Source organism: Ambystoma mexicanum, chromosome 6q, assembly GCF_040938575.1.
Source record: "Ambystoma mexicanum isolate Mex_15411 chromosome 6q, UKY_AmexF1_1, whole genome shotgun sequence".
In the NCBI taxonomy this organism is placed as follows: domain Eukaryota; kingdom Metazoa; phylum Chordata; class Amphibia; order Caudata; family Ambystomatidae; genus Ambystoma; species Ambystoma mexicanum.
The window spans coordinates 751,104,417-751,116,550 of NC_090937.1; the positions used below are offsets into that span (position 1 = coordinate 751,104,417).

The following is a 12,134-nucleotide window of genomic DNA, read 5'->3' on the forward strand; positions in this document are numbered from 1 at the left end:
CGGAAGTGGGGCACTCATTGTAGATTTCTTATTTTTAAGTGCCTTCTTTGCCAATCTACGTTGTTTCCGTGAAGGGGGAGCCAGGGGATTTGTACTGGCTCATGTTCGTCTACATACTCCGCTGGTACATCCTCAGCTAGAATGCTCCCGATGGATTCAGAATGCTCAGCAACCACCTCTACCATAGTGTCCTGATCTTCAGTCCCCTCAGTATTAGGCAAGGCGTCAGATAGGTTAACTTCCGCTTCTTCACGAGGGAAATCTTTCAAATCTAACGCCATAGTGAGGGTATTGGTATTTGCCAGAATACGCCCTGACATTTGCAGAAGGATCTTAAGCGCAAATTGAAGGGCAGCAACCAATGATTGGAGCTCAGCTATCTCAGTTGAGCTCGGATGCAGACAATTATTATCCTCAGCCTCATTGTCGGGCACATCAATGCCATTGGAAGGTTACGAGAGGCAGACAAGCAACCGCTGCTTCCCCAGAATTGTGCAAGCCCGAGGGGGTGCTCATGATGTTTTCTTTCGGTGGCGTTATGCCGCTGGATGCCATCTGGGGAATTTGTGACGACATTCCTCTCTGTATATTTAAACAAAGATCTAAGAGGGAATTATTGTCAATGTCGTCAAAGTTAGTAGTATTTAGGGAAATGCCACTACTTAGACCCGGGGATGCAGTTTCCTCAATGATAGTGGAGTTTATTTCAGGCGGAGCATTCACAGGGAAAAACTCAGTGATGGCACCTTGCGCCACCGGTTTAGAGTATTTTGCGTTCTTCTTGGGTTTATCACCTTTCTTGTTGGTCTCCTTGCACTCCTTTATAGGTTGAGACTTGATTTTCCGCAAGTTATAAATCGAATGGGGAGCTCTTTTTCCCCGCTGCATATCTGCGGTGTGACTCACTGTCCGTCAAATGTTAACTTATCAGGATATAGTAGGGCTACAATGGAGGATGTAATAATAAATGCTGTGGTCAGAGAGGAAGGAACAAGTTACTTACCTGTAACTGTTGTTCTCCAGCATGGGTCTGGCATGGATTCACATGCTCATGAATATTCCCCGTCGTCAGGCTGGGAATCCTCGGTAAAGAAAAAAACCAGTATCAGTTTCGTTTCTGATCTGTCTTTCGTAGTAGTAACCAATCACTGGTCTCTGCGTCATACTGACCACAGCCAATGACTGCCCTCTACCTAAGCACCGCCTCTGGCAGCCATCTTCAGATTTGGAAGCACGTGAAGTGGCAGTATGACCAAGTGAAGAGCCGCAGAGGGGTAGGCGGGAGGGTTCGCATGTGAATCCATGCCAGACCCATGCTTGAGAACAACAGTTACAGGTAAGTAACTTGTTCCTTCTCCAGCATGGGGTCTGGCATGGATTCACATGCTCATGAATAAAGAATACATAGCAGTACACACATGCACAACCACGGGAGGTGGCAAAGGCTCAACATTAAGCAGTACAGCAAACTCAACATTAAGCATCTTACCTCCTCACCAGGCTCACCTCAGGCGAACAGGTTGCGCAGCACTGCTTGGCCGACCCTGGACTCCTCCCTGGAATCCCGATCGACGCAGAAGAATTTCGTGAAGGTGTGCGTCGACCTCCACGTAGCAGCCCTGCATATGTCCAGCAGGGGCACACCAGAAAGGAACGCCGTGGTAGCTGCGATCGCTCTGGTGGAATGGGCTCTCGGACAGCCAGGCAGCGGTCGGTTTGCCAACCGATGACAGTACATGATACAGCCGGAGAGCCATCTGGAAATGGAAGCCTTCGAGAGAGCCTTCCCCTGATTGACAGGTCCAAAGTTCACAAAGAGTTGTGACGTCTTCCGAAAACACTTCGTGCGGTCCACGTAGAACTTCAGCGCTCTAGCCACATCCAGCGAGTGCAAAGTCCTCTCAGCCGGCGACGAAGGCGACGGGAAGAACACAGGCAACACCAAGGGTTCGTTGAGATGGAAGTCCGACGGTACCTTGGGCATGAAGGAGGGGTGCGTCCTGAGCACTACCCTCGTGTCGTGAAAAGTCAAGTACGGGGCCTTGCAGGTAAGGGCCTGGATCTCTCCCACCCGTCGTGCGGAGGTGATGGCCACAAGAAACGCTGTTTTCCACAACAGAAACTTCAACGGGGCCGAGTGCAGAGGCTCGAACGGAGGTCCCATGAGCTTGGTCAGCACCACGTTGAGCTCCCACGCCGGGGCCGGCGCCTTCACCGGCGGGAACGATCTGAACAGTCCCTTCATGAACTCTTTCACCAGACGATGAGACCACAAGGACGTCCGGCCCGTGGTTCTGGTGTATCGGGAGATCGCAGCAAGATGAATCTTGATGGACGCGTGTGCCAGTCCAGCTTTGGCCAGCGTCAGCAGGTACGGCAGTACCTGGGGAGCCGTAATCCGTAGAGGGTTAATCTTCTGTGCGTGGCACTAGACAGAGAACCTCTTCCATTTGTGTCCGTAGCATTTAAGAGTCGAGGACGCCCTGGCCTTTGCAAGAACCTCTCTGCAGTCGGCCGGTATGTCGTATCCTCCAAACTCTAGCGCTGCAGGAGCCAGGCCTGCAAGTTCAGCGATTTCGGGTCGTGGTGGAGGATGGCGCCTCCTTCCCTGGAGAGTAGATCCGCGTCCACCGGCAGCTTGATTGGCGGGGACGCTGACAAGTCCAGAAGGTCCGGGAACCATATCTGCCTCGGCCACGCAGGTGCGACGAGGATCATCCTGCACCGTGACCTCTTGAGCTGGTTGACGAGCCGGATTAGCAGTGGCAAAGGAGGGAACGCGTAGAGGAACAGGCCCTCCCAGGGGGACGAGAAAGCATCGCCCATGCTCCTCGCCTGGGGAAACCTGCTGGCGAACCTCCGGCACTTGGAGTTCGTCGCCGTCGCGAACAGGTCGATCTGGGGTGTGCCCCACCGTCGGAAGAGGCGATCCACTAGATCCTGCCGTAGTTCCCACTCGTGGCACGAGCGCAGCTCCCTGCTGAGTGAGTCGGCGATGGTGTTTTTTATCCCTGCCAGATGAAACGGCACCAGAAACATCCTTTGGGCGACGGCCCAATGCCACAGGTCCTGCGCCTCCTTGGACAGCGCTGGGGACCTGGTTCCGCCCTGTTTCCTGATGTAAAACATGGTGGTGGTGTTGTCGGTGAAGATCCTCACCACCTTGCCCTTGAGGGACGGAAGGAAGGACCTGAGGGCCCAGAACACTGCACGGAGCTCCAGGACGTTGATATGGAGGGACTTCTCCGTCGGGAGCCAAAGGCCTCTCGCGTGCAGATTTTCGGTGTGCGCTCCCCACCCTTCCAGGGAGGCATCCGTGGTCACTGTCTCTTGGTGGTCTGGGGTCTGGAAGTCCATGCCCGCTGTCAGATGCGCGCGGTTGCCCCACCACCGGACCGCTCGGCGGAAACTCTCGTCGAGTGTGATCCTCTCCTCGAAGCCGCCCGTCGTTTGGATCCAGCGCGCGTCCAGGAACTCCTGCAACGGGCGCATCCGGAGCCTGCACATGGGAATGAGGTAGATGCAAGAAGACATCATTCCGAGGAGGGACTTGATGGACCTCACCTTGGCCGCGTCGGAAACCAACATCCGCTGTACCTTGCCCAGGATGGACCTGGTCCTTTCCTCCGACGGGTAGGCCAGAAGGGACACTGTGTCGAGCTTCGCTCCCAGAAACAGTGCGTTTTGCGCGGGTACCAGGTGGGACTTGGCGTAGTTCACGGAGAATCCCAGGTCCGTGAGAAGTTGGACGGTCCTTGCCGTGTGCTCCACGGCGAGCTCCCTCGTCTTGGCTCGGATGAGCCAGTCGTCCAGGTAGGGGTAGACGTGGATCCCCTCGCGGCGCAGCTGCGCCGCCACCGGTGCAAGGCACTTGGTGAATACCCTGGGTGCCGACCGTAGTCCGAAGGGGAGGGCTTTGAACTGGTAGTGACGCCCTTGGACCACAAACCTGAGGAATTTTCGGTGCCCCTTTAGGGTGGGAATATGGAAGTAGGCATCCTCCAAATCCAACGACGACAGGAAGTCTCCTTCCTCCAGCTGCCCCAGGACGTGCTGGAGGGTGACCATCCGGAACTTCTGCGCCTTGATGAACTTGTTCAGACGTCGCAGGTCTAGGATGGGGCGCCATCCTCCCGTCTTCTTCTTCACGAGGAAGTATCTCGAGTAAACTCCGGAGCCCCGAAGCCTCTTTGGGACGAGTTCGATGGCGCCCTTCCTGAGCATCGCCTTTACCTCCAGGAGAAGCTGAGGGACGTGAAGCTCTTTCATGGCCACGGGGGGGACGCGCGGGCACCTTCTTTGAAACTCGAGCACGTGGCCCCGGGCTAAGGCGTCCAGCACCCAACGGTCGGTGGAGATGGACTCCCACACGCTGACGAAGCTCGCCAGCCGGCCTCCCACCGGGGTGCTTCGGTGGGGGCCCGACTCCACGGCCGGTTCAATCCTGTTTCGACGAGGCTTTGCCGCCTTGACCTCCTTGGCGACGACGGCAGGGTCCGCCAGACTTGCCTCGTCCTCTGTAGGCCTCCTGAGACGACGAGCGGGCCGCTTGACGGTAGGAGGAGAAACCGCCGCCGGAACCTTTGGAGGCGCCCTTGCCTCCGCTGCTCCGAAAGGGCGTCCGTCGTTGCTGCAGAACCCCAAGGGCCCAGGCCGTCTCAGTGTCCGCTTTAATGGCCTGAAGGGAATCGTCCACTGTTTTCCCAAACAGGTTGTTCCCATCGAACGCCATGTCCAGGACTCTGGTCTGTACGTCTTGACGGAAGTCCGTAGCCTTGAGCCATCCACGCCGCCTAAGGCACACGCCGTTGCCCAACTGGCGAAACCCAGTGTCGGCGATGTCCGTCGCAATAGTATAGTGATGGCGTGGTCCGACGCCACCTCACCTTCCTGTAGGATCTCCAGGGCATCCGCCCTCTTGTCGTCCGGTAGGAAGTCCAGCAGGGGAGCCAGTTTGTACCATAGCTCCCTGTCGTAGCGGGCCACGATAGCCAAGGCGTTGGCCGCTTTAATCGTCGTCGCTGCAGACGAGATGACCCTGCGTCCCATAGCGTCCAATTTCTTTCCCTCGCCGTCCGGTGGGGAAGTCGATGTGGAGGCCGCACCCCCCCCCGCTTTCTTCCTGGCCGCCGCGGAGACGACGGAGTCCGGGGTAGGCTGCGCCCGGAGGCACAGGGGGGCCGCGTCCGGGACCCGGTACTTCTTCTCGTACCGGTCCCTTCTAGCTGGCGTCGTGGAAGGGTTCTTGAGGAGGGCGAGGCCCTCATCCCAAATGTCGTCGAGTAGAGGCACCGCGAGGACCGTCTTCCTCTTGGCCTCGCGCCGTTGATAAAGGAATCCTTCCATTTTCTTCTCCTCAGGGCAGAGTTGGAAAAGCTCGGATGCCCTGGCGATCATGGAGTGGAACGATCCAATCTCGTCGGGCGGAGAAGCCCTGGTGGGAGGTGACGACGGTAGATCCTCGTCGTATACCTCGTCGTCCGTACCCGTCGCTGCCGTGTCAGTCCCCGTATCATCCCCTCGGGAGGACGGGGAGGAGGGCTGGACGGGGCGCGACGGCTGAAAAGGAGGTGGAGGGTGAATCCTTCTTTTCTTGGGCGGGGGAGCACCAGAAGGTCCCGGATCCCCCGACGGGAGAGGTTCCTCCGTCGGCAACGGTAGTCTCGTCCTTATCTCTGAACATAAGGACTGTATAGCCAACAAAATGGCCGCCGAGTTGTCTTGCGGCGCTGGCAGAGGGGAATCCGACGGGCGATCAGGGGCCCCGTCGGCACCCTCGACGATGTCGTCGTCACCTGCATCGGGATCCATCCCGACGGGCCGGTCTTCTTCCACGCCAAGGCCGTGGCTTAAGACCTCAATCAGCTCCTCCTCCGAGGTTGAGGCCGAATCTACGACGATGCCCTGCCCCCCCTTTTTCTTCCCCGCCGGGGATTTCACGGGGGTCCTATCGATGGGCACAAAAGAGGACTCCCTCCGAGGTGGCAGGGAGACTCTGAGCCCCGAGGTCACCACCACTGGTGTAGCCTCTACAGGCTGAGCCAGGGCCGCCGCGACAGTATCGATAGAGGGCTTGGCCGGATGGATTAAGGCCTTCACCACCTTAGGTGCGCTCACCGCCTTATCCTTGAGGGGGGGGACACTGCCTCGCTCCCCCTCCGATGGGGCCTTCGAGCTCGACCGGGGCCTCTCCAGGAGCTTCGCCGGGTGCTCGCCCTTCCTCTTACCCGACCCAGAGCGTTGCCGGGGAGGGTGCGCCCTGCCTGGCGCCCGTAGAGCCCGACCGTTCGGCGCTACCGGTGCCAGCGGACTCGCGGTGCTTGGCCTTGTGTTGGACCCCCGTCGCCGGGGCGTCCTCAAAGGTCTTAAAAGACCGCTCGGATTTCTTCCTCTTCTTCTCGCCTGACGGGCTCTTCCCTTCCAGCCAGTTGGCGAGACGTTGATGGCGGTCCTTCATGGTCCGCTCCGACATATTGCTGCAAAACGCACAGTCCTTCTCCACGTGCGTCTTGTCCTCATGTAAGCAGTAGAGACAAAAGGAGTGTTCGTCCTCCTTAAAGACGTTCTGCAGCTGGCATCCAGGGCAGATCCTGAACAGCTTTCCGGGCGTCGAGCTTCCCTTCTCCTGGGCCATGTCCGGGCCTGAGAAACTTCTGGAGTCCTCCAAAAGCGTAGCTCGATGAATCTTCACCCTTGAGGGGCGCAGACGAATCCGACACGGGTCCCCGTTGATCGGATGGAGAGTCGGTGGAGCTTGAGGCTCTTTTGACCGAAAAAATGAAGTTTTTGAGAAAAAACGTGAAAAAATAGCACTAACGCTCGAGAGCAATAGCACGAGGATCCCAACACATGAACGTGCAGTAAAAATCTGAAGATGGCTGCCAGAGGCGGTGCTTAGGTAGAGGGCAGTCATTGGCTGTGGTCAGTATGACGCAGAGACCAGTGATTGGTTACTACTACGAAAGACAGATCAGAAACGAAACTGATACTGGTTTTTTTCTTTACCGAGGATTCCCAGCCTGACGACGGGGAATATTCATGAGCATGTGAATCCATGCCAGACCCCATGCTGGAGAAAAATGATTATCCCAATAGTCCAAACAAAGGGAAAGAGATGGTGTCCTGCCGTCTTCCAGGGCCCCCGGAATGACTCTTCTCACCAGACAGCCCTAATCTGCACACAGGTTGCCTACGTTCCGACAGCCCGGATCAAAGGCAGAAGCCCGCAGTCTCCGGGACGTATCCACTGATTCCAGTTCTCTTCTGAATCAGCCCAGGTACAGTGATGTAAGAGAAAGCACCGCGCTATGCAGAAATAAGACACTGGGTAGGCAGTCACCTTAAAGGTTGCATTATAAGAGGCCACCTCCAGCTCAAAAAGCTAGAAATATGAGTAGCGTTCTCTACTCCGTGCTAATAATGCCCTATATCTAGTGTATCACAGCTAAGGTACTTGCGACCTTTCCCGCTCCCTGTTCGCCTCTTCCTCCGATAGTCAGAGCCCCAAGGGAGCCGGATGCCAAGCACTGTATATCAGGCTTACCCTATTGTCTGCAGCCCGAGACGCTGCTCCGCTTAGTTCCTCCAGCACAAGCCCAGGCAGACTCCACCGGCGGGCAGGCAAAGTGCAGGGAGCCGCCGTTCGGTGTTCACAACTCAGCTTCCCTGGCGCCTCTCGTCTCGTCTTTCGCGTCTTTCGTGTCACTCACGGATCAGAGGAAAGGACCTCTGTACGTGGCACTACATGTCAAACCGCACCTCACTCCAATGATTCAATCAGAGGCCGCTTCCGACACAAACCCCATTATTTTGGTATTCGTAGTCCCCCATTCAGGATGGGAAGAAAACGCTACAACCATATTTACTCCTTTTGCTTAATGCATGGCTTTAAAGGGTTGCGTTGCCTGACATATGTACGGAGATGCTATTGCACCTGTTAATGTACCTCGCCATGTAAACTTTTGCCAATGGCCCTTGTTAAGGGTCCAATAAATAATGACTTGTAATTTCGATTTCTTATACTTTAAGGGAGAGTAGATCTAAGGTAGAATTTACGAAGCAGACATAGTTGAGGTACTACCTAGTTACGTAAGCCACACCACTCCTGAACCTTTTCTCCTAACGTGTGTTTTGTTAGGCCACGCCCATCCATTAGACCACAACCATCTTTTAAGCCCTTTTCTGACCCCGCCTAAACCATTGATGCCCACACCAAACGCTAAATCGTGCCCACCCATATTAAGCAAGGCTCAAGAAGGAGGCATGGCATAGCCAGCGCAGAGACCGCAAGGGCATCCTGACCCTCCACTTCACTCACTTCTAATTGATTGTTCAACAAAGAAAGATTTGTTGTGCCGCTCTAAAATCAGGCCTATAAAAGAGGCCAAGTGTAGCCCTGGACCGGATCTCAAGCTGCCCTTCACCCCCCCCGACTCCCTATGACATGTGTGAAATGAACCAGGAAAAAGACTAGCCCGGGTGAATTGTTTACCTCCATGCTGAACGGTAAAGTGTACATTCTCCCACGTAAAAAGGTTCACTGCTTGAGTAAATGCTGCTGGTTTTACACATGCACACATAAAATGATGAGCGTGCCCACCCAGAACAAGCAAAGCTCAACAATAAGGCAGGGCAGAGAGAAAATATAGGAGGTACATCTTAAGGAGAGGCGGACATGGCTGCAGCTTATATTCTTATAAAGAAAATGAGACATAGAATTTCATAAAAATGCTGCTTTGGTAAATTAACTGCAGAAAACGAAGAAAGCTCATAGTGGTGAGCCGATGGGCCTGATTTATGGAAGTGTTTTATAATGGCGCAATCCCATAGAAAAACGTTCCATGAATCAGGCCCAATATGTTTGTTAACAAAACGAGAGTGTCACCCCTGCCCTTTAACGTTGAGGAAATGCTAAACTTGTGGTAATAGGAGCTGTGCAAATTGTGCTTTGCAGTGGTGTGCAAAAACTCAAGCACAGGTACTACATAAGGTGTCTGTGTTTTACTAGGGCGTCGTCTCAAATCAAGAAGTGATGAGTGGTATGGAACACTGCACTTTCCTGCTGTCACTAGATTAGCTTTCCGAATGGAAAGGTACATTTGCTTCCTTTGAGATCATCATAAGAATAAGCGAAGGAGGAGCCAGTCACCAGCGAGGGTCCCACCCAAGCCGATGCACTCCTTTGATATGCTGGGAGAAATGGTATCCCTGTATATATACATATAGGGAAAACGTGTGATGCAGTATACTGGTTTCACAAAGATCCCAAAAACACCTTGTCAGGCTGCTGCAGAAGGAACCAATGTGTTTCAGGCCTTTGGATGGGGTCTGCGGTCAATAGGCCACATGCATGCCTTCTGTAACTCTGGAGTTTTGGAACACTCAGGTATAAAGGGATCTTTGCTGGAATTTGAGCTTAGGGTTCCTTTGTGTTCCGCGTCAATGTGAAGGGCTGCTGCAAGCTATTAAGGATTGCAACTCTAAGAGTATCCATCACTGAGCCACTATTGGACATTAATTTTCCAAATGTGAGTTTGGCTTCCTGTAGCAGTTTTTTGTGTCGTTTTACTCGAGGAAGAAGAGAAAGAAAAAAAAAAAGAATACCATGAAATCTAGGAGAGGGGATATCTTTGTAGCCTTAAACCTCAGCACTCTGCGCTAGAGGGTATAGACAATAGTCTCTCCCTCAGATGTAAACACTGTTCTGCAGCTTGTGTTGACATTGGGCAGTAAATACTGGATGCTCTCCAGTTAGAGAGTACAGACTTCTATGTGATTTTTAGACCTTGCTGTCTCAGCTGATTTAAAGAAGTGGCATATCTATACATCTGATCCTGCTTTGAGATGCCAGTCATCGCATTACTGTAAGGGTAGACAAGAACATTATTTTTTTGCAAAGGTTGCTACCATTACCTTGCACTTAAATAACATGGTGCTTAGTTTTCCTTAAATATAGGTTTAGGGCCAGGTTAGTCCAGTTTAAAATCACACAAAATCCAGGCCGCGATCCCTTTCAATGGACTAACTGAAAACAGTATGCTAAGGTGGTAAAAAGCATTCGCTTTCAAAGTCCCATAGACTTCATCAGATGGAATTCAAATAATACAATGAGCCGCAAAAGAACATAGTGCTGAGCATTCCTTTCAGATGGAAAAACAGGAAAGAATATTATTTAAATATAAGGTGCAAATAACCATTAGCTGAATACATTTGTAAATGGTAAAACCTATGCAGTTCTTAGCACGGTATGAGTAAAAAAATACCCCCCCCCCCCTCCCTTCCCGGAAAGAAAGCAGCATGTGCTAATAATAGACTACAGGCATTGCCATGGTGTTCGCTAGCACTGGCAGAGCACACAAAGTAACTCAGCAGCTGTTTGTCCGTCAAAAAGCCCATGCAGGCTAAGGCTCAATGCACAGAATGCAGAATTATGATTTTAAGGATAAGACCATATAATGGAAGGAGTAGAATGAGTGGAGTAAGAATGAAAATTAGTTATAGAAATGTTTAGTTTTTCCTGGGGCTAGGCCTCAAGGTTTGTGAAAGTCTGCAGGGTTGTAGTGTGCGTCTATGTAAGGTAGCAATATGTAAAGTAGCATGGCCTGACGGAAATCGCTGACAATGAAGGAAGGAAGACTTTGCAGTATCCCTTGTATGGAAGCAGGACGGTTTAGGGTGAAGCCATGCTCTTATCCAGTGACAGAACTGCAGCAAGCCATGAGTATAAAAGCAACTTTTTGGCAGCAGAAAGGAAGGGTTGAGGGACAGAAGAGACCGTCCAGAGAGCAGAGTTCTTTGTCCCCATACTCTAAACTTGTTATCCTTGCAAGATAGACTCTTGGCCTTACTTTCCCTAGAGGGGTGTACTTTACTCTGGTGTGAACGCAATTAGGGGTACCCTTATAATTAGGGATACCCCTGTACGTTGGGCTACCCTTACAAATGTCATTTGGTAATGTTGATGTTCAACTTAGATCATTTTACAAAAGCAAGCCTTGTTTGGAACAATGGCATGAATACCTTTTTTAGCTTAACTTGTTAACAAATGAACCCACTTTTGCTAAAATATTTAAAATGTTATTTTAGAAAACAAACTCACATTTTGAGAAAAAAACTCCCAGCTGAAAAGTAAGACCATTTAAAAGAATAAAATATATATATATATATATATATATATATATATATATATATATATCTCAATTATAGGTGAGTGCGCTCTACACTTTAAAAATGAAGCAAGTGAGGCAAAGTTAGTTGTTTCTAGCACCCTTAGAGGTATGATCAGACATAGCTAAATGTGTCTGATAACAAACTCCTGATGATTTATAATGAATAACCCTGGACTATCCCTGGTTGTATAATTTCTGGCCATCAAGTAGGGACAGGACTGAAAGAAAGTGTCTTAAAGCAACATGTTTAGCTGCCCCATAGAAGAGTATCCATTATCCAGCATACCTGACATGTTTGCTTGGCTTGACCCAAGTGCCTGAAGAATTAATTGAAGCTCTCGGACAGCAGCAGCTGCTTCTTCTCCACAGCACATATCGGGTTCCATGACAAGCTCCATGAGGCCAACCCCTGCGAAGGAGAACCATATTAAAATCCTCAACAGAATGTTCAGCCTTTAAACTGTCACATCTTAGAAAAACAAATCACAAACTCTAGAGAAGATAAAATGGATTATAGCTTTCAAAATACTACACAATGTATTTGTTTAATATATAGGAAGCACCTGTTTTTACACACACACACACACACACACACACACACACCTGCCCCCCACCCTCCCCCCCCCGCCGAGAGGGCTAAATGCATTTTTCAAGAGCAGAGGCACGTTACAGGTAAAGGGTACCCATAGCCAGTACATGGACTATTTGAATAAATGTGTTAATCTAAAAACATCACACCGCTTTGCCTGGTTATGACAATTAATGTTTATGTTCAGCATTCTGTAAAGGTGAATTACAATCAAATACAGAAAAGTAACCCTCCAAACCACCGGCCAGGCAACCATATAGCTCAAGGTCATATCTAACCAGTAATCACGAAGCTGATTTCAATTTGACCCAATAGAAACAAGCATTAGCAAAGTCAAAAGGTCTGCATTTGGAAACGTAGAGGCTTAACTTTTTTTC

The 12,134-nt window shown here is 51.4% G+C and overlaps 1 protein-coding gene across 1 annotated transcript in view; it reads right to left on the bottom strand.

The window, feature by feature from the left end:
• GATB (glutamyl-tRNA amidotransferase subunit B) overlaps positions 1 to 12,134 on the bottom strand; it is a 1,295,211-nt gene that overhangs the window by 941,184 nt on the left and 341,893 nt on the right. The window contains exon 5 of the mRNA XM_069631274.1: positions 11,455 to 11,577. Within this exon, the coding sequence (XP_069487375.1) occupies positions 11,455 to 11,577 (123 nt within the window). The remainder of the gene's footprint in view (positions 1 to 11,454; positions 11,578 to 12,134) is intronic.